At 36.8% G+C, this 20,856-nt stretch overlaps 3 protein-coding genes across 9 annotated transcripts; 1 reads left to right on the forward strand and 2 right to left on the reverse strand.

Annotated features, from left to right (window-relative positions):
* Nucleotides 1-409: 409 nt before the first annotated feature.
* LOC111248593 (methanethiol oxidase) lies at nt 410-9,827 on the reverse strand. Of its 5 annotated transcripts, none has more exons than XM_086988576.1 (12): nt 6,966-7,100; nt 6,634-6,712; nt 4,592-4,752; nt 4,216-4,374; nt 3,775-3,919; nt 3,475-3,577; nt 3,113-3,175; nt 2,701-2,885; nt 2,417-2,606; nt 2,036-2,105; nt 1,590-1,637; nt 410-1,241 (listed from the first exon to the last, which is right to left on the reverse strand). In XM_086988576.1, exons 2-12 carry the CDS (start codon nt 6,653-6,655, stop codon nt 933-935), a joined length of 1,455 nt encoding a protein of 484 aa, XP_086844702.1. In that variant the 5' UTR covers nt 6,656-6,712; nt 6,966-7,100; the 3' UTR covers nt 410-932. The 5 variants fall into 5 exon arrangements, with proteins under 5 accessions (XP_086844702.1, XP_022656895.1, XP_022656899.1 ...); XM_022801160.2 differs by having other exon boundaries at nt 6,924-7,063; XM_022801164.2 differs by lacking the exons at nt 6,634-6,712; nt 6,966-7,100 and adding an exon at nt 9,668-9,827.
* Nucleotides 9,828-9,853: 26 nt separating this feature from the next.
* On the forward strand, nt 9,854-13,418 carry eIF3f1 (eukaryotic translation initiation factor 3 subunit f1). The gene is made up of 4 exons (XM_022801167.2): nt 9,854-10,310; nt 11,560-11,818; nt 12,210-12,396; nt 12,697-13,418. Exons 1-4 carry the CDS (start codon nt 10,125-10,127, stop codon nt 12,905-12,907), a joined length of 843 nt encoding a protein of 280 aa, XP_022656902.1. The 5' UTR covers nt 9,854-10,124; the 3' UTR covers nt 12,908-13,418.
* Nucleotides 13,419-14,956: 1,538 nt separating this feature from the next.
* Nucleotides 14,957-18,897, reverse strand: LOC111248596 (uncharacterized). Of its 3 annotated transcripts, none has more exons than XM_022801170.2 (5): nt 18,384-18,897; nt 16,980-17,026; nt 16,315-16,507; nt 15,863-16,061; nt 14,957-15,411 (listed from the first exon to the last, which is right to left on the reverse strand). In XM_022801170.2, the coding sequence occupies exons 1-5, from the start codon at nt 18,505-18,507 to the stop codon at nt 15,237-15,239; spliced, it is 738 nt and encodes a 245-aa protein (XP_022656905.1). In that variant the 5' UTR covers nt 18,508-18,897; the 3' UTR covers nt 14,957-15,236. The 3 variants fall into 3 exon arrangements, with proteins under 3 accessions (XP_022656905.1, XP_022656904.1, XP_022656903.1); XM_022801169.2 differs by having other exon boundaries at nt 15,863-16,100; nt 18,384-18,884; XM_022801168.2 differs by having other exon boundaries at nt 15,863-16,103; nt 18,384-18,873.
* Nucleotides 18,898-20,856: the final 1,959 nt, after the last annotated feature.

Here is a 20,856-nt window from a genome sequence, read left to right on the forward strand (position 1 = left end):
AGTTTCTCCTTATACCGACAGAGTATGCAAACATTACTGCGGATGCGCAAAGTGTAAATCAACAGTTTGACTTGTTTCAAGTTTTAAGTAGTGAACGATTCAGCAAAATGTCCTCAGCTTGAGTAGAATAATTTCACACTTATCGATGTAGCTGATTCTTACCGAACGATGTCAACGCAATGTGACAACAGTAGCAGATTAAACTCTTATTGGGGTTACGTGGACGCATCTTGCCAGCTACTGGAGATTTGCATTTATATTTTATCAGAGTTTCATTACTCTTTTCCCAAAACACATCTGCATGAACGCAGCCTTGTAAATCAACCACAAATAGTACATACACCCAGAAAGAGGATACTGTAAGACACGCAATATCTAAAGATAGATACAGAGAAAATAGTCCAATAAGTCACTAAATCAATTAAAATATGTTTTATTTTTCTAGAAAATTCCATTACTTTGCTACCTTGGGAAAGGAATTATGTATTGCTTTGGTCACAGACGGCTGACAAAAGTTAACTTTGTTGAGATCTGTACACTGCATATAGGACTGCCGGGATACAGGAATGTGGCTCTATGTAAATCCTTTAAGCGTCAAATCTGTGAACTAGGTCCATCCAATTTGTCCATTTGGTGATGCACTAGATCAATGATGTTCCAGAACTTTACAAACCAATACCGCATTATTCTCTAACAGGCAAGAAAACTTTGTATGTTTTATAGAACAAAGAAACGTTTTTGGGTTTCGCTTATATCTGGCTTTCGGCTATCACTCTTCCGCGGCTCAATAAGGTCTGATGGTACTATCTGCGGGAAAACAATTTCATTTATAAGTGTCTCTGACTTTATTCGTTTAATGCGAAGGTTTAGAATAAAACATCATTTTGATTAATCTTTAAATTTATCAATAGTAGCTCCAAAATACCAAAGAGTTACAGCCAAATATCAGATGAACAATCTCCCCCAAAATAACGTAATTCATGGGCAAGAACAGGTCCTTCAGGCTCATCACCAAAGTCCACCAAAAAGTCCTCATCGACGCGAAGTCCGCCGTGGTCAGTATCAACCAACAGTCTCACCATCATAGAACCGTTCTCGATCATCTCGGGATAAAATTGAGCATCCCACCTTGAAAATAGCGAGGTCGTAAGATAAAGCCGTTTTCCATCCAAAGATAGTTGCAGCATTTGTGGACCCCCTCGAAGCTCCTTACCGACAAAACGGGGTTGGGACGGCTGAAACTGCAAAGATAAGTACATAACAATAATGAAAACCTATTCATGACAGTAAAAAATTGTTTTATTTTTAGTGTAAAATATTTTTCAAGATTTTATTATATAGTACAATTATAGATTTAAGTATAAAAGGCTTTCCCCAACTCTATTAGTAGAAAAACGCCCCAGGCATGTTTCAAGTCTCAGTAGGTTTTACTATTCTACTTTATTTGACGAGATTAATATTATACTCTTTCTTATTATAATGTTCAGTTAGGCACATAATATCTTTTATACTATTCCGTATATGCCAATACAATTTAAACTGCTTCGTATATACAGTATTGAAATCGTCAGGTAAACGTAGCTACTTACTCCATCCTCACAAGTGACGTTAGCCCGGATACAGCCACCAAGTTGGCACTGAAATAATATTCATTCATATATATATCGATAGGCATGCTTAGCGACTTTCCATTTGAGGATTGATGAGCTATTCATTAAAGAACAAAACAACAGAAAACACTTCACATAAACACAGAAACCTCAGGTCCTATGTATTCGAACACTTATATAAACAATCGTGGGGCTTATAAAAGAGTGCCACTAATATTCGATGTTTAGTTTCTTTTAAGAAAGTGCTAAAACATACTGTTTAACTTAAGGAAAGTTTTCTTTCGCATGAGACAATATTAATATTCTTTTATTAGGCATTTTAGGAAAGGTTTCACTTGTCTTCGCTTATTATTGTTTTTAACTGAAAACACAACAACACCTAGTCGACGAATACGTGTTTATAATGTCAAAAAAGGATACCATACCAGCCCAACCAGCTTTGGATTAGCCGGATCTTCAATGTTATACTGACGTACTTCTCCTATAAGCCAACAACTGAAACAACAGTCTTGCCGTCAGATACATCTAAATATCGCAAAAATAAATAGGTAGGTAACAGCGATTCCCTAAGGGGATTTTAGAGTAACAAGGCACTACCAGGTCATATTCAGCCAAAGGCCGCTCATTCAAGCTCTGCCAAAGGCATATTCTAAGCGAAAGGTGTTTTTAAATAGAAAACATTCTATTATAAACAGATTGTATCCTACTGCACATTACATTAGAGGGTTGTTTAGATTTGACCCATGCGCTCTATCAAATTTGCGCCAGTGAAAGCCACCATATCCCAACCTGTCGAGTTTCCCTACCTGATATAGAGGAATCGATCATCGAGGGATATCAAAATATCAGTAATTACTGCAGGCATTTCCGGAAGACACCATCCGTTAACCTTAACATGTGGTATGGAAATAACCTTTGTGGCAGTCCATGTTTCCATTGATTCCTTTTTGCAACAAAAGTGGAATACGGTGCTTGTGATGGCGCAGCCAACGTATCCTGTATTAGAATTAATCAGGTCGACTTCAGCTATACGTTTCAAAAAGTTTGATCGGGAAGAGCCCTTAAACATACCATTGTAACCACTGCTTACCTTCGGCCTTGTCCGGATTATGCAGGAAACGTGTTTCTAAAGGCATAAAGCCTTCTTCACCCAGATCGAGGCTTTGCTGGTGTTCACCAGTTGAATAGTTCCAGAAATGAAGTCGCCGGCCATATTTCTCATCTTTAACGTCAGACACCACGAGGTGAGCAGGATTGAAGCCGTTTTCGAAGACTCTGAAGTTTCCCAGTTTAAATTTTTATTAGAATCAAGATCGTTTTTAGAGGCTTGGTTTAAACTAACGTAATTAAACTCTACCACGCTGTTTGTGTATGCCTGAAGGAACTACTAAATTAGAAACTAAAACTATGATACTGTACTACTTTTATTTAGTTAAAACACCTACGTTTAGTCATGTCATTTAAACAGAGATATTTCAGATACAGGTAAATGAGTTACGAACCTCGGTGCGCCCCACTCAGAACTGACCATCACATTGTGGCGCGGCTGGTACCAGTAATCGTATCTGTGAATGAATGTCGAGATGTTAAGCGGTACTTAGACTCTTTGAATTGAACCGAACATGGAGTTTTTCAAATTCACATGTTCTAGAGCACAAAAATAGTGTAGGAGCGATGCTCTTTTTCAGTTTGTCTTTCTAGTCGGCCCATGTCTTCAAAAATGAGGCAAGACAGCGCCATATAAATTGCAACTCGGATAAGGAATATACTGCCGGTTGAAATTTTTGTTTTAGTATTAAATTCACGAGATAGCTACTTAAGCGAGATTACCACATTGAGCTAAAACACGAAATATGTTAGTTACCCGAAAGGCGTTTTCTTGTTGCCCCATAGTCCAGCCTGTTCCGCGCCCGGACCCGGAGTCCTTTTAGGTTTGAACGTCTTACCGTCCAAAAGAACGAAGCTGCCTACCGAAAAAAGAAACAGATAAGCACATTCAAAAGAACAAAAAAAAGCTGCAGGCATTAAGGCTTTCTGTTCAAATTCGATGAAGAGACATATGACAGCACGAAGCCTCGCATTTATTTGCTGTACAGTAATGTTGATACTTTTATTGTTAATTAATGAAAAATATTTTGTTAGCTGACTAGTCTGCTTTTAATACCCTGTCCGTTGCGCTCCTTATCACCCATCGTGCTAATTAGAATGTCTCCTCCAGGAAGGCAATGCGGCGTGTGTGGCGAAGACACGCCTAAAGCAGCCATTTCAGAAGGTTCTACCACCGCAAACAACAGCGGTGCAAGAGGATCCTCCAGATTCGATGTGGCGTACGTAAATTTAATAACGCAATTAGTTAAAATCCTCGAACTTATTGATTAATCTCTAAATCTAGAAATATAGCACTGACGAGACAAGTGTTCTGTAAATCAGAAAAATGTGTCTCGTTTTTTTATAAGTTTAGACGCTCATGCCTATCTGGCAATAAGTAACTTCATGCTCGTTCGTGTAAAAGCTTATAGATAATAAATAAATAAAAAATAAAGACCAATAGAGATATCAATTATACAACTGGACATTGCCATAGACAAGCAGTAGTAACGACTACCTTGGAGAGATCAAAGGTGTAAATCCGATTAGACAGCAAACACGGCAGAATGAGTTTGTCCCGTTGCTTCGAGGAGTCGTTATAGCACGAAGAGCAGGTATTCCAGTTCATATGGTGAACTTCATCGCCCAGATATGGAACAGAACTTCGGTGAATCACCTAAACGTGACAAGAAGCTCGTGTGTACGCAAAAACCAAAGTTTTTTAAATTAAAAGCTATATTTACGAGATTGCCATACACGACATACCATTATAGATATAACGATGTGTTTTGGATTTCAGTGAAACAAAAATCATTTCAAGACAGAAAATTGGCGTTTAAGAAATTTCAATGAAAAGTTTTGATTTTTTAGACTCAGTCATGTAATAGGCGTACCTTGAGATAATTATTTGACTCTGGATCAATGTCTATCACAGCCAAATAGTCTGGTCGATCTTTTTTCGGTACAATACAGGGAACGTACATGATCTTCTCACGGGGACCCTTCATAGCCGCCGTTGGTGAAGGATATCCCGGCCCTTTACGGCAGCATCCACCTACCGTTGGCACCATATAAATATTAATCAACGGAATCTATAGCATCCCAGTTGAAACTGGCAATGAGGGCATTTAAGTTGATACAGCATTCCGAAGAATCTGGTCCGGTGACCCTATATCGGTATGAATTCTTATGAATAATCACCGTAATAATTGTAATTCGAATTCTTTTTCAGTAATCATATCATCTAATAACCTTCATTATTATAATCTTGGTTGCATTATCTTAGATACTTCACAGCCTGTGTGAACCGAGGAAGTTATTGTTTGTTAATACTCTAATATCATGCGTATACAAAGACATCTGTATCGTTTCAGCAAGCGCCATACCATAGGAATTACTTATTTTATTGGCCTTGCGAATAATAATGAAACTAATCAATCTTTCATAGAATTTATTAAATGTAAGATAAACTCCCGATGCTTAGCTCATTTGCTTATTCTGCCCTCAAAATCTACGGGCAGCGTCATCAACAATAACAGTGGTGTAATGTTCACCTAATGCAGCTATATACATGCCACAATTGCATTGGTTCGCGAAAACATGCTTCTGTATTTAAACAAATAAAGGCATGTTATGCATCCCTTTAAGAAAAAAAATATTGTTAAAATTATCACATAAGAAGATAAATTCTTTCGAGCTCGTGATAAATTCCTTGAGAACACACGCTAAACCACCAGGCCTTCTGCGGAAGTTCATACAAATTTGTAAAATGATAAATATTTGTGCTGTAATAAAGTAACCTGCTTACATATATAAAAGTACCTCTGTTTACATGTGCATTCATAACGAATCACACACCATCTTTAGGCTTATTGCCTACGTCGCAAATAGATTTCATAGCTGTAATCCAGCTCGTTTCAAAGGTAGCTCAAATAAAATCTTAGCTTTTAAATAATAGGCACTTTTGTATCTTAACTCGACATTTCTGTATTTACACTGTCGCTAATTTCGACTACAAAGCTCGTATTTTTAATAATAAAAAGTATACCGATAGCTATCAGCAGTTAAATTAGATATTACTAAACGGACATCGAGAAGTCTCCTAGTGAGCGGTGCAGAACGAACTGTCGATATGTATGTGTACAAAGTTATGGATAGTAATCAGCTAAAGACGTGAAACGATTTCCCTTTTTTCGTTTCGGAAAAACCGTTCCTGTACAAAAATTTCAAACGTAAAAATAAAAGGTATCTGAACCCACAGAATCTTTGCAAAATCTTCCTGTTCGAATTCCTCTAGGTATGAGGTTTCGGCTAAGACTATAGCAGCCTGCATTATGGCAGTCAACGTCTAAAAGTACTATGCTTGATTTACAAGCTTATTGATTACTAAAATACCTTCAAGTGCCGAAGTGGAAACCTAAAATCACTTGTCTGGAAAACTTCACCCAATCCATTATAGATCCGATACCGACCTTACAGATAGGTAAACTTAACAAAAAGCTAAAGCTCGGAATATACAAAAGAACAGATAATTCCCAATAAACGCACAATATGAAGTTTACTTCGTGGTACCGGAACTTAGCTAATACATAATATGTAGTTTTTTTTTTTAAAACATTCATATTTCGGATGTCAAGAGGACTCTGAATTATATATACGTTTTACGTTACGCGCGCTATAATGGATGGACAAACATAAAATTTCTTGAGATAAACATAAAAAATCCAGTTTTTCGTACGCGCGGACACAAAACAAAGCAATGAAAATGAAAAAAAATGAAAACAATGAGAAGCAAGCAGCATTTACTATATACATGACTCAAAAAAAAGTCCCGCAGATAAATTAGTGTGCCACTATGTTTTTACATACATACCTCACAATTTTATGAGACACTGAGTAAACCATGGAGAATCGATTCCACCGTACAAATACTTACTGGTTTGTATCTGTGCTGACATTTTGTTAATTCCGATGCACTCTATACAAGCGTAAGCTTGCCGCTAAACCATAGAGCACTGCTTGTGGCAACGGCACAGGTCGAATAAAGAGTATTAGAGACTTCGAGGTTTAATTTGGTATGTACTATTAACAAAATGATGTTTTGAGCAAACAGCAAACTCAGAGGTCAGCGGCTCGCATCGTTAATAATCCTATTTTAAAGCTCGAGCTATGTAACCATAAGAGACTATGAGAGTACACTTTCGGCGCATCTGTTGTAACAGTTACTTTTTACGGCGTGTCAACAAAATCTTTGTTTGTCGCAATTACTTTGTTAACGAATTCCCTTTAGCTTCGCCGTGGACGCTTGCCTAAAGCGGAAAGACAGAAGCAACTGCCGGGACTATCACTCGGCCCTCTTTATCCATGCTCTTATCAGCGTCTCGTATACGAAGTGGCTGGGAGTATTTTGCAAGGGTTAAGCTGACAGAGAAGATTGGATTATTCGACACACAGCTGCATAAAACGAAACAAAAATATGAGATGATTAAAAATAAAGCGCAATACAAAGTTTTTGCTTCTTCGGGGTCAACAAAAGAGTTTGAAGTTAATCAATTGACTCGAAATACTCCGTTCAGCTATGCATTTAAAATAGCTCTGTGTCTCGTTAATTGACCGTTAAATTGCATCAGTCCTGTCCTTTAGATTAAACCATTATAGATTTACGATGATGCAGTAATGTTATTGTTTTGTTTTTTACACTTTCTTAAATTTTTTTCACATTTTTTTCAATTTATATTTTTCTTCTAAATCTAAAAATAAAAAAAAACACTCTAAATCTGCAAAACTTCCATCACTTTAAAACTATCTAAGCAAGTTCATCTCTGGACACTACGACAGGATTGTCCCATGGTAATACGATAGTGTCGTAGTACCAAGTATTGTATGGGAAGGCAATGTTTCATCATAAAAAGCAAGTATTTGAATAAATTATTGGTAAATATCAAAAATGATAAGTTACTGATACACTTCTTGCATAATATCAAAAATAAAACAACGTTCGAACATTAAGCCTGAACAAAAAAAATTAGAGACTATTATGAAAATAGGGTATTATTAGGAGAATTAAGTGCAGCAATTTAAGTAATGATCCTTTGACTTGGCAATCTTTATTGATTATTCATTGGCATCATTGATTGATGATGAAAGATAAAATGTCTACGTCTTTTTTTCTCCAATGACAACTGCAACCCATCTAATAGGCAAACAAAGTAAAAAAGCTGGACGACAAATACTTGTTCTTTCGCGTTTAATTGGACTCACAAATTTGTTCTTCTAAGTTCCAAAACTGCATTAATGAACAACATTGTCTTATCATTTGTACCTATATATATATATAGCTAGACCTCATAGTATCTCGCTGTATATTGAAATAGAAAGTAAAATATCACGCTTATTTACTTATATCTACAACAAATTTTGCCTTAAGTCATATCTGCTTCGTTTTACACATCTCAGTATTGTTAAGGTTAGTGTAGCGCAACGTAGTTCCTATGCTCTTACATGGTTTACATTTCTGTACCCCGCTTTAACAAAACGAGAGCTCAAAGAATAATAGATCCTATGTTTTGAATGACGCATCGAAATGAAATGAATGCATATCACTGCACTATACAGCATCCAAACATGATTATCGCCTTGAAAAGCTGCTCAGATATAATTCAAGAACGTCGTTTCAAATTTACGGGTTCCTACGAGTAGACGAAGATTTACTGAAAATTATATATATATATATATATATATATATATATATATATATCGAGATCACTTATAGAAATTCAACACACGTTTGAGAAGAGGTGGGGAATACTTTAAAGCATTGTTTGTTTGTTCTACCTTGGTTCATCGCTCTTAGCCTCAGATTGTGTGTCTGTCACAGCTTAGCATGTACGTTACAGGGTCAGCAGCAAAGATCTACACCCTTTTCTTCCCTATTAAAATTAACAATGGATTTTCATAAATTAAAAATAGTTTTTGTAAATTTATGTACATGAAACAAGGATGGCTATTATTGTATAGAAACACACACAGTGAATGTTTTATTAAGAAAGATAATTAAAATAAATTTTAATTTTCGAAAAATTTTACGTTTTATTTTTTATATACTTAAATAATTATTAATAATTATATAATATATATAAAAATGTTTTAATTATATTTCCGTAAACTTTTCTTTATTTCTATATTCATTTACAAGCATTCTGCTTAATTTATTATCGAATGGAAACAAAAAAAAAGATTAACCAGATTCACTCTCTACTTTCTGGGTCTCTAGTGCACATTGGGAGCCGTATTCTTTAAAACTTAAGAAGTCGAGAGCTTTTAAATTTTCATCATAAGAAGAAACATTTATCATATGTCATGCGAACAATCGTCATTACACAGGATAAGTAGACTAAATTCTTATTTACTTTATGGGATTAGTACCATCTTTACATACGATTCGCGCAGTTGTCAAGAAAAACGGTATCAAGATCTACTGTTGTCCACCTCTTAATTTTCTTTTTTTATGAGCTTATTTAGAGATTTTTCTAATCATATTTATATGTAATATAAAGTATTCGATACGAATAGCAACAATACTATCGTCCAGTTTATTGACTGTCAATTTATTTAAAAATTATTTTAATGATAGTATTATTCCTTACAGGTCTATTTAAACCTAATTCATAGAATGACAACTATAGCGGGGATATATGAAAAAAGCAGGAAAATTAATAGAAATACGTAGCTATAATCGTAACTACAAGGCTGAGCTAACCAGCTTCTTTGAAAACGCTATCTGATCATGCTAACTTTTCTAACTACATTACGAACTCAGAACTACATAAATATCAGAACGAAAATGTATGACCTTTATGTCAATAGTAATCGCCCACCTGCATTCTACTTGAGACGCTGTTAGTTAGAATCACTTCGTTCTCCTTTCCTGTATCAAATAATATTAAAAAACACGTATAGTTGCGACGTACGTGCATCCTACTGGCGCGACTTGTGATACTTCGGCGATCGCCTATTTATCAAATAGCCAACAACCTAGAACACGCTGCTTATAAGGAAGAATCAGCGAGCCAAAATAAATCCATTTATTCTGGCAAGATCATCGTCATCATGTTACTATTGAGGTACGCTTTGCCGAAAACGAGCATTCGAACAGCAGGCAACGGAGAGCAGTCGAAAACCCTCATATTCCTGTGTGGCGTGGTCGCATTTACGCTGTAGTGTATGTTCTAGTGTGAGTAACTCGCCGGCTAATAGGTTGCGGTAGTGTTGGTAACTTGCTGCGATTCGCACAGCTTTGTTTGTCGCACACTGTCTAGCCGTTTCGTGGCCTGTCGGCAATCTTTGGTCTCTTGTTCTTATCAAGTTGGTACTCGTTCAACCGCAACCACGGCGCCCTCAACCGCAAATTCTCTTCAGAATCTAAAGATGCCGAAAATCACAACAGTTCGGTTACATCCGACAGCCTTGTTCACTATCGTGGACTCGTACGAGCATCGAAGTGAAAACCAGCAGAGGGTTATCGGCACCCTGCTAGGATCGTTTGACTTCGCTAAGGGAGCCGTCGATATTACCAACTGCTTCCACGTAAACCACAGCGAAAGCGGTGATGAGGTAAGGAATTGTATCGAAGTGAGATTCGATTCAACGCACTCGGATTCGGCGGCACGGATAATACGCAGAAGCACAGCCTATTCTTGTAGAACTCATCAAATACGTCGGATGGAAATGCCCAATGTTTACCTGTTCCAAAGAAGTGCGGGGTCAGTCGGTGTGTATGCCGCTAATGCATGCTGTAATAGATGGCGGATACAACCGACAGGGCGCGACAATATACTAATTAATCCTGTTGCCCGATGTTAAAGCAGAGGGTTCTTGCCTATCTTCGTTTGAATTTTGAATAGATTTAATGTTTTAATAGAGCGCAAACTTTCTGTAATTGGAGGGTGAAATATGGGTAGTCTTCTCTAGATGCGTGATACTGGATAAAATTAGTAGTGTACGTTTGAAGGTGTTGAGGAGATGTATGTGTTCGCAGGTACAATCCAATGTAGAAGGTGCAGCACTAGCTGGAAGTAGATATCTTGCAGAAGGGGAGAGTCTTTGGAGAGAAAAACGTGTTTTCACTGAAATCAAAACAGAACATCGATAGATGGGCCTGTCAAATAAAATATATACATAAAAGTCATCACATCCTAGCCGTCAAAGATCCAGTTCCGTTCCGTTCACCCAAAAACTGTTAACATTCTCAGGTTTCCCTTTTTCCGTCACGTAAGCTGTCCGCCTGTATCATCATGGCTAAGTGTTAATGAAAAAAAAGATTTACTGGTATACATAAAAGTCATCACATCCTAGCCGTCAAAGATCCAGTTCCGTTCCGTTCACCCAAAAACTGTTAACATTCTCAGGTTTCCCTTTTTCCGTCACGTAAGCTGTCCGCCTGTATCATCATGGCTAAGTGTTAATGAAAAAAAGATTTACTGGTATTAGCTAAGACGAGTAAGATCCAAAAGTTGTGTTCCATTACTCGAATAAAAACTAACGTTTTCTTCCTGCATTCGAGGGATCGCGTAACAGTCTTTAACAAGGTTACAATGCTTATAGTTTATGGAATTAATTGCTGACCCCTCAAAAAATATGGAATTAATTGCTGACCCCTCAAAAAATGAGTTACACAGTTTTACATCTAAAATAATCATTGTTCTAAAATATAATGAACGAAATCTTTGTTTTAAAAATTTGTTCATGAATCCACAGATCCCGTAGCTGCCTATTTTTTTAGTTGGCAAATTCCATGATGTATTTATCATTCTCCAGATTAACCGTCGCTTTGTCCATTCCCTGTCTGCGCCGCTGATTCCAGGTCGGATTAGATTTGGAATACGCAAAAACGACCACAGAATTGCACCGACGCGTCAATCCGACCGAGCAAGTGGTGGGTTGGTTTGCGACCGGCGCTGAAATTCCTAACACGTCGGTGCTTATCCATCAGTATTATTCGTCGTTAACAAAGCACACACCGGTTCACGTTACGGTCGATACATCGATGGAGGGTAGCGATTCGAGGATGGGCATCAAGGCTTACGTTGGCGTTAATTTTGGAGTCCCGCGACATACAGTTGGTACGTTGAGTATAATTAAGACAAAAGTAAACGGGAAGAAGGAAGTTAAGTTTCTCTCAGTGCTTTCTTCTCTTTTTGCATAACATTAGAAAGTGAATGTGTAATAGTTAAGTAAACTGCGTTTCAACTATTTGGTGAATGCAAGAGGTGTACCCCTGGTGACTTTGTCCAACAGCTTTCTATTGAACACCGGATAATTTTGTACTTAATTTTTTATATGGACTTATATCGAGATAACTTGATCGGCTGAAAAGTGCCCTGCCACTCAGTACATCTATATATTCACCCGTCGTGTGTATTACATATTAAAAAAAGGCTTGCAGGAGACGTCGTGTTCCTATCTGAATAAACTCGAAAAAGCACGTTTACTCATGTTCCCATATAATTGCAGGCACAATGTTCCCGCCCTGCAAAGTTGAAATCGTTGGCTATCAGGAAGAAACAGTATCACTGCGAGCTTGCCAGCGAACGCGAGAGGTTCCAGAGGGAAGTACGACTGGTGTGGAGCTACCGACTGACCTGGACACGGTTATCGAGGCCTGTGTGGATATGCGACAAATGCTTAAGATCGTCATTGAGTATGTAGATATTTGGACCGAACAACCACACCGCAGCAATGATCGATAGCTATTTCTGATTTTTTTTTTCTGGTTAACTTATTAATTGGTGAACCCTATCAAGTCAAGCTAGAAGGATGTTATTCCTGAAAACACCATACCTTTTGATATTTCTATGATTTTTTTTCAAATTTTCTCTGTGGTACAATTTTTACGAACTTTTTGAGAAAGAAAAGTCAATTGTTATCATGTTTATTATTTTGTTATTTTATTTGACTATTATTACTATTTGACAAAAAATATATCTTTTTTTTTCGTTAGTTACGTTGATAATGTGCTGGCAAATCGCATCCCAGCAGATAACACCGTGGGTCGTCGACTAATGGACATGGTCCACTCGGTGCCGAAAATGGATAACGAACGTTTCCAGGAAGTGCTCAACGGAGACATGAAGGATCTACTAATGGTTGCCTATCTAACAATGATCACTAAGACCCAACTGTGCATCAATGAGAAGCTCTGCCTCATGTAAATCAACACCGATCGACTCAAGCAACGCAAGGAAATTTAATCCAGCGTAAACAACACTACCAGCAAATATTCTGTTAGCTAGTACAACATACAAATATATTTTGTTCACGTGAATCTGTTTATATACGAATTCCTGCTGATCATTTAGTGTTAACAGCTGATACCGAACCCGATGTCGCGTCGTAACGACATAATAATTAATAATGAATATGATCGCTATATTAACAAAGGGTGGCAAAGAAAGGAGACGAAAGAGTTCCGGCTGTTGCCGCGATAAGCTAGTATGCTGGGAGTGCCGTGTTAAGGAACGACGGAAAGCGAGGAGCAAATGTAGAACAATTTGCGCACACACAGGAAATATAGACGAACATAACGTAAGCACATTATAAATAAGCGAAGTAATAGTGGGAGGGGATGAAAAGTATAACAGTAGTAAAATCGCTAAGAACAACAAGAGCAACACTAATTACCCTAAAAATAAATTCATGTAAAACGTTTAATTTGTCTTAAAATCTATCGGAATCTTGAATTTATCGCTTTCGCTAAACTTTTAGCGTAGATAGAGATCTACAAATGATTCATTTTTGAAGGTGGGGAAAAATTGAAGATCTTTGAATCTACTTGGAAATACTAGCATTGGTTCCCTCTAAAGTAGATTTGCGAATCCTACCTACGGCGGATATTCGATCCTGCAATTTTACGGGGGGAAATGAACCTGATTAAACGCTCGCGAAGAAAAATATTTAGGCTAGATGGAAACGTTTTCGTGTGCATTCCTAAGATGTTTAAGACAAATCCGAGCTTTTATATCATTAACTGTGATACGAGTAAAGGACATTCTTTGCGAGCTATTCAGGGTAGTGACTCCATAATACAAAGTGTGCCTTGAGTACGCCATTTTCAGTTATAATACTCGAGAGCACGACTTTAGTCCATGCGGGCATAAATATCTACCAATAAAGACTTAGCTTGTTCCCGGATTCGATTTGAAGTATATTATTGCCATGAGAAAACCTATTGTTCTTGTTAAATATTACTATCATCGATCAGCGCTTTTGCATTATACTATTGTGGTCCCCTAGATCACAAATCCAGTTTCTAATTCAGTTGCTTACTATATGTTATGTTGGCGAGTTTCTGAGGAAAGAAAATCTGAACAATATTATACAATGAAAAAATCATTCGTGGAAAGTCTCTTGGGAAAACTGTTTACTTCCTTCGCCTAAGGATGAGCTCAATTGTCGTTTTATAATAAAATCAAACCACAAAGATTTGACTATTTAATCTAGACCTTCCCTGTCTATGCAAAATTATTACACCTTTTCGTTAACCCGGTAATCATGGCTTATTCAAGTCTCCAGCTGTGTGGCGACGTATGTGGAGATGATAAATTTCACTCATGAGGCCTTCTCTGTGCTTGACGGAGAGATTTCTCAATCCTGACTTTCGTTCTGGTTGCTGTTCTTCTACTATCTTTCGTTGTGCCATGTTGCTTGCAGGGCCTAAAGAGATATTCTATGCAGCATGCAAAAGGTGTTGCTTGTATGAGCCGTTGCAGTTTGCTGAAGGTATGGTTGGAAATGTCTGTGGTCAGTTTGGATCAGAGTAAAGAACAGGTTAACTTCGATGCTTGGCCATTCCAGCCACTTACTGATATTAGTAATTCAAAGGCATAAACGCTCGGTCTTTTGGCCAGGATGTGGCGAAAATTTTGGAGTTATCGTATTGTCTAATTGTTAGCCTCGTTGTTTAAGAATAACTTCTGACGCAACCGAAATGCCGCTAGTGAAATGTGCATTTCTTTACCTTCTTCGTACCTAAGGGCAAAATACTTCTTACCCCATTCTTGACCCGCTTTATTAAATCTTAAATTATAAGGCTGGTCTTATTAGTTTCGTAACGACTTTGTCTGAAAAGCTTATTATTATTAAAGAAGAATCGAAATTACCCAATGGAATTCCTTTGTATTTGAAAAGGAAATATTCGTCTCTGTTTAATTGGCAGCTGATCAAAATATATCAAATTGACATTGTGTAACAACATTGAGCTGTACAAGAACATCATACAACCTTTATTAATTATCCATAGGTCTTCTTTTTTTTTTTGGCAAACCTAGTATTTAGTTTGTTTGGCAAATATTGTTCTGGGTGATGTAATAAAACTATTAGAAATAACTTTAGTCTAACAGGTGGAAAATCCGATGGACGTGAAGATCTTCTTTTAATAAGCACACATATAAAAAAAAAATGCTGTGTTTGTCGATGACACATGGCCCAAAGGTATTTGATTTTGTTACAGTTATAGCCATTATTTTATGTCCAACTGAAATCTTAACATTCTAAGCATCTTGGAGACTGGTTTTTATTTACGGTCGCTAGTGCCTCAGAGCAGTCTCTGATTAGCTGAGCGAGCAAACTGCACCGCGTCAGATCTCGGGTTTCCAATTCTAGCTCTTTTGTCGCCCATTGAATTTTTGCGGTTAGAATATCGGCTGCTCCGGACAATCTGTAATATACAGGTCCAAATTATTAGTGCAACAACTATTAGTGCAAAATATTTTTTTTAATTTCATTTACGCTTAGTTATATACTAATCAGGAGTATCCTTTAAAGTATGTCTTTGTAAAACATGTTCGTTTCCTTCAAATTATATAATACGTATACAGTTTAACTAGAGTAGCTCTATGCCGCCACTCATTTCATCACAAGGTCGTATGCAACCGAAAAAGAGCAAAAAAGTATGTCGTAGACTTTTAAATGGTGCATCGATGCATTCTATGGTACTTTGGTAACGAAAAATGCACCTGTCGCGATAGGGTCCGCATTCGCAAACAGTATTAACCTATGGTTAAATAGACAGGAAATACTATTTAATCTAATAACAAAATTGGAGTTACCAGCTCAAATGAACTCATAATGAATGTGAAAAAAATACTAAAGCAAATTATATTCGATACCTTGGGCGGTCGTTGTGGTGGTGATTTCTAACGTGACTTGTACATGATGGCGAGGCCATGAACCCGTTTGTGGAAGCTGTTTCAGTTGTCTTTGGAAATTTTGAAGCTAATGGGGCGGTTGAGACGGAAGAACCCTGAGATTCTGCGTCGCCGGTTCGGCTTTGTGTTGAACATGTCATATCGAGCCTGCGATGCCGCTCTGGGCTCACACACGCGAACTCATCATTAGCTGGACTTCCTTCTGGTGCATTAAACATGCAGATAAGATGCGTATGTTATATATAATAATAAGTATTATATATATAAAAGTAATAGATGTCGGTGATAAAATGCTTGTAGCTTTTTATTGTGTTAATTTAACGCTACAAGCACAGACTACAGTTCATTCTTCAATCTGGGCAATTATTCTTTTCGATAACAAAATGCAAGCAATATTAGGCAAAGTTACAAACCGACTGACTGCACCGAAGCTTCCTGCCGCATAGGGTTGTTTTCTATTTGCGCCGGGGAACTAGGTAGCGCTTCTATCGTTAATGCACTATGCTCCTGACATAGCCGACGAGCTGCCTGCTCATTCATGACGGGATCATCCTTGGAGGTCTCCTGGGCATCCACTTCATGGCATGCCACACAGTATTTTACACCCTGTGTTCCAAATTCAAGCAGAAAAAACTTATTTCTACAATTGGTGTTTTTCTTCAAAGTACAGAATATAAATAGGTGGCAAATAATAATATATACAGGCAGGAAATAAGAAGCGTGTTATGCTCTTTTTAATGCTTCACGTTCTTCACGAATTTTAAACATTTGGAAGTCAAGATGATATGTTCTAGTCAAATCAAAGGAGCAAATGTGTATCAGCGTCTTCCTTATCTTTACGATTTTAGCCATAGAACTCATCGATAATTAAAATAATTCACAGTAGTTTTATTTCCAATATATTGACCATACTAATTTATGGAGACTCTACATCTGTAATTTTTTTCAGTTACTGGGACGTCTCGACATCAGTTTTCATTTTTTTGCAGACACATTTGCTAGAGGTCCAAAGTAAATCATTAATACAACTAGTAACTATTGCTTTTATTGACAAAATCTTAAGTCATTTTAAACAAACCTGCCGAGTTTCCAGAATAATTGTATCGCAAAGTTCACAAGTTTCACCTGTAAATAAAAAAAATCAAAGCAAAATTGATATTTTAATCATCCCAGGATATAAAACATATGTATTGGTATTATTATAGAAATAAAATTTACATTTATTTTTACTAACAGTTTTGTGATGATTATAAGTTGTGCAAACTGAGAAAGGTTACCATATTCCTTGTCTATACAAACTAATTAGTTCGTAAATGAGATTCCATAAAATGAAGACACCTGGCAAGACTGCAGAAAGGTACAGCTCAACATTTTGACCTACTTCTATTAATATATAATAATATACTAATAATATTATGCACACGAACATTTCTTTTTGATTCAATTATTTTCGTGATGAGGAACTTCCAAAGAAAATATATCTGAATAAATATAAATATCGGACGGTGGATACGCTCTTTCGTTGAGTATCACACAGTAACTTACAGCTGCGTTCCGACTGTTTAGTACACAACTTTCCATATGAACCTCTTATAAAGCAAAACAGACCATGCTGCTACCGCCATTAATTTCCTCTACACCCTCATGAAACTTAACTCACTTTTAAACAGATTAGTTGATTATTTGAGTTAATGATTCAAATTTATCACCTGGATAAAAGAATTTGGAAAACAGCAACCATTATTCCGACCGAAATTCGTACCGTCATTTCTAGTCAAACAACTACCTCGCAATCAACACAATTCAGTACAGAATACAGTCTGTAGATGCGACAATTATACTTTATTATTTTTCCGTAACGGCACATATTCGTCTACAAAATACAAACACTGTAGCAAATATTCTCATCAATAAATAAAGTTACCTTTTTGAAATACGTATCACGACTAATGCATTTTTCTCAAAATCAGAGAAATGTTATTATTTCTGAAATAGCCTAGAATGCACCAAAGCCAATCCTTATTCTGGCAAGATCTTAACAAGTCTAACCAGTTAAGCCATAAATAGAATTTGAAAAATAATTCGCAATGGTAAATACAAAAATTTTTTAAAAATCGTAAAAGTTTCCTGAAATAATATTAATAACTCAATTATAATTACATAAAAAGACTTTCCATGTAATGGATTGTGCTAAAAAAGCAAAAAAGTATCGCGATGACATCGGTATTTCTCATTTTGAAAGAAAAGTGCCGAAATGTATAAGTCGGAACTCAAGGATATATCCTACTATAAAATATCATGATTGTCTTAATTCTACTCGCATTTAGTTTGCATCTTACACTATGCATGGGTTTAGAGAATTGTTATTTTTTCTTCTCATTCTTAGTTTATTTTCGATCTTAGTTTCTCGAAATCGATCTTCGTTTATTATTCATTACACTCTTTCAAGATAGCTTATTTGAATCTGAAAAGGCGTTTTTACCAAGCATTTTGTAGCCGCGAAGAAGATAACCTCCTATTATCGAGCTAATTTTGTCATTGCGTTCGCGACGAGCCTCAATCACTTTCAACTCCGCCTCCGTTGGGGGGCGCCAATCATCACACATTTTGACAATTTCCCTTGAGTTCTTCAAGAGCGTCCCGACGACGCTCTTCAGTTTTCTATTATGACTATTGGAGTTAATTCAGGGTTCTGCCGATTTTTGGATTTGCCTCCACTACCAACCGACAGCCGGCGAACTTTGCTTTGGACAGCTGACCTTTTTGAAAATACACGGAACCGTTTGACAACGATCGACGCTTAGCGGAACACGTATTTTAAACAACAGCGCCGCTTCAAAAGATGAAGAGTGCTAACGAGAAATTGCGTCTTGCTTCACATCAAACGAGGAAGGCCTATGAGCCAGTACGATATTCATGCGGCCACTATGTCCATGCGGTTGTTTACATCAACACTGGACAGTAAACCAGCCGTCGTCTGCTCTATGACATCGAGCACGCATTGGATACAACATATGGATGTGCAAATCATTTTGTTTTTGTTTAACTAGCGTAAATATTTTTTTATGCATTGAAATTCGATGATATTAATAACGGACTGGCAAGAAATATGAGTTGGAAATTCGGCAAATTGGAAGCAGACGTTTGGTGCCTTAGTTTGCTTACGAAAAAAATCGAAAAGCCTGCCAGGACAAAAACAACAAATTTAGTCAGGATATTTAAACAGCTTATTAAAAGCAATAAATTAAAAAGAAACGGTACAAATTTCATATAGTTTCGTGTAGTATGAGTTAAGACGAAAGTACTCATATGAGTTTAAGATTTTGGCACTCAATGTATCGAAAAGGCATCGGTTTGAGCGTACTACAATGCAGAATTTACGAGCTATTAAATCCAAGCTGGAAATAATTTACAATCTGCAGAATACGAAAACATTAGTGCCAGGTCTTAATTGTTTGCAAATGTTCAAAGAATTAATTGAAAATTATACAAGCACTTAACGATTGGTACGCATCCAGCTTCATATGCTGTATCGAGCTTCTAAAATTGGCTTGACGATAGACTTATTGTCAAATGATTCAGTGCGAGATTTGTATTTTTATTCCTTGTTTGAGTAAATATTTGTCCTTTTTTTGATTATCTGAAATGGTTTCTGTTACAAAAATGGGTTCCATGACTAACATGAAGGTTGCTTGTATTCTTGAAGGATGCATATGTGTATGTGCAAAATTTTATCTGAGTTTCTACCGAAAAAACACCATATTTCTTCTTTACGTCGCCTCTTTCTGACACTGGCCTGTTGCATGTTAAAATAAGTCAGAAAAAAAAACTCCACCTGTTTCGCTTCTGTCCACATTAAGTTTATAGTCTCGAGTTTCTGTTCCATCGTTGTCTGCAATAACCTTTAGGTGGACCAGAATCACAGTATGTTGAGATCATTCAAAAAACCGGCGCTAAGCCTACTTTAATCTTATAATGCATAATCTAAGGTTAAAGCGGCATTAAATAGTCCTACTGGTCAAAATCCTATTAGTTGTACATCGCTTGTTTTCACAAACGCTTTCTAGGGTTAACTTTGCTGAAACGGTCTACATACGTATATATCAGCAAAGGTGACAAAGAATAATAATTCAACGAAGTTGATTCATTTTTTGTTTTTTTTTTTTATGAGTATGCTCTATTTGTTGTTAACATCATCCGTATCCATATCTAACTGGCATCATTTTATATTAGGTTAGTATAATTCGTATACACCGCCTATCGCACAGACTTTTACGCGCTATCGCAAGCAAAGGTATATATCCTCTTGTGTCGTATCTTGAGTATACATTGCTGGGCATATTATGCTTTGCATTCATAATTTGACTAAACCAAGTACATTCTTAGATAAACGTGTACAAATAGCCCAGCCTATAATGCAAAATTTTCTAATCATATCTGAATAAAGCGTCTACTTAATAACATGGATAAAATTTATTAATAATAATCGTAACATGAAAAAACAGTGAATAAGCAATAGCCGATTAGCAATACTGTAGAAATCGCTATTCTCATAATTTTTTTTTTCTGGCAACGATCCGCGTTGGTAAAGGCTGCATAGAATCTTCGCGCACCTATTTCAAACTTTCACTTCTCTTTAATACCTTATACGTCAGTGGTATACAGGAGAAATTCTACGCCACCTCAGCGTAGCCGCTTGTATTCTATATTCAAATATCTACGTCAATAAGACTCGATTTTGCTCGAGTCTCCGTTTTCTGTTGCGTTGAAACATACTGAATAGTTATCTATAGAAAGAATCATATTTGGCACAAGAATCACACGGACATTGTGGTTATTGAAACGTACTGAAAATAGCGATTTTTTCTTCGTCTACGAATACCTAGTAACCATTAACGGTTTATTCCGTTTTTGAGCAAGACAAAATCATGCTTACTTTCTCAGTCAGGATTCGA

Source organism: Varroa destructor, unplaced genomic scaffold (genome assembly GCF_002443255.2).
Source record: "Varroa destructor unplaced genomic scaffold, Vdes_3.0 BEIS01000004.1, whole genome shotgun sequence".
NCBI classification, from domain to species: Eukaryota; Metazoa; Arthropoda; class Arachnida; order Mesostigmata; family Varroidae; genus Varroa; species Varroa destructor.

Coding starts and splice junctions, on each gene's coding strand:
- LOC111248593 (XM_086988576.1), bottom strand. CDS start 6,655: ATGTCAGCACAGATACAAACCA. Junction 2,607..2,700: donor TAATCCGGACAAGGCCGAAG/GTAAGCAGTGGT, acceptor ATTCTAATACAG/GATACGTTGGCTGCGCCATC. Junction 2,106..2,416: donor GATCGATTCCTCTATATCAG/GTAGGGAAACTC, acceptor CTGTTGTTTCAG/TTGTTGGCTTATAGGAGAAG.
- LOC111248596 (XM_022801168.2), bottom strand. CDS start 18,507: ATGTGTGATGATTGGCGCCCCCCAACGGAGGCGGAGTTGAAAGTGATT. Junction 16,104..16,314: donor AGCTTCGGTGCAGTCAGTCG/GTTTGTAACTTT, acceptor TTAATGCACCAG/AAGGAAGTCCAGCTAATGAT. Junction 15,412..15,862: donor CACCACAACGACCGCCCAAG/GTATCGAATATA, acceptor TGTATATTACAG/ATTGTCCGGAGCAGCCGATA.
- eIF3f1 (XM_022801167.2), top strand. CDS start 10,125: ATGCCGAAAATCACAACAGTTCGGTTACATCCGACAGCCTTGTTCACT. Junction 10,311..11,559: donor ACAGCGAAAGCGGTGATGAG/GTAAGGAATTGT, acceptor CGCTGATTCCAG/GTCGGATTAGATTTGGAATA. Junction 12,397..12,696: donor ATGCTTAAGATCGTCATTGA/GTATGTAGATAT, acceptor TTTTTTCGTTAG/TTACGTTGATAATGTGCTGG.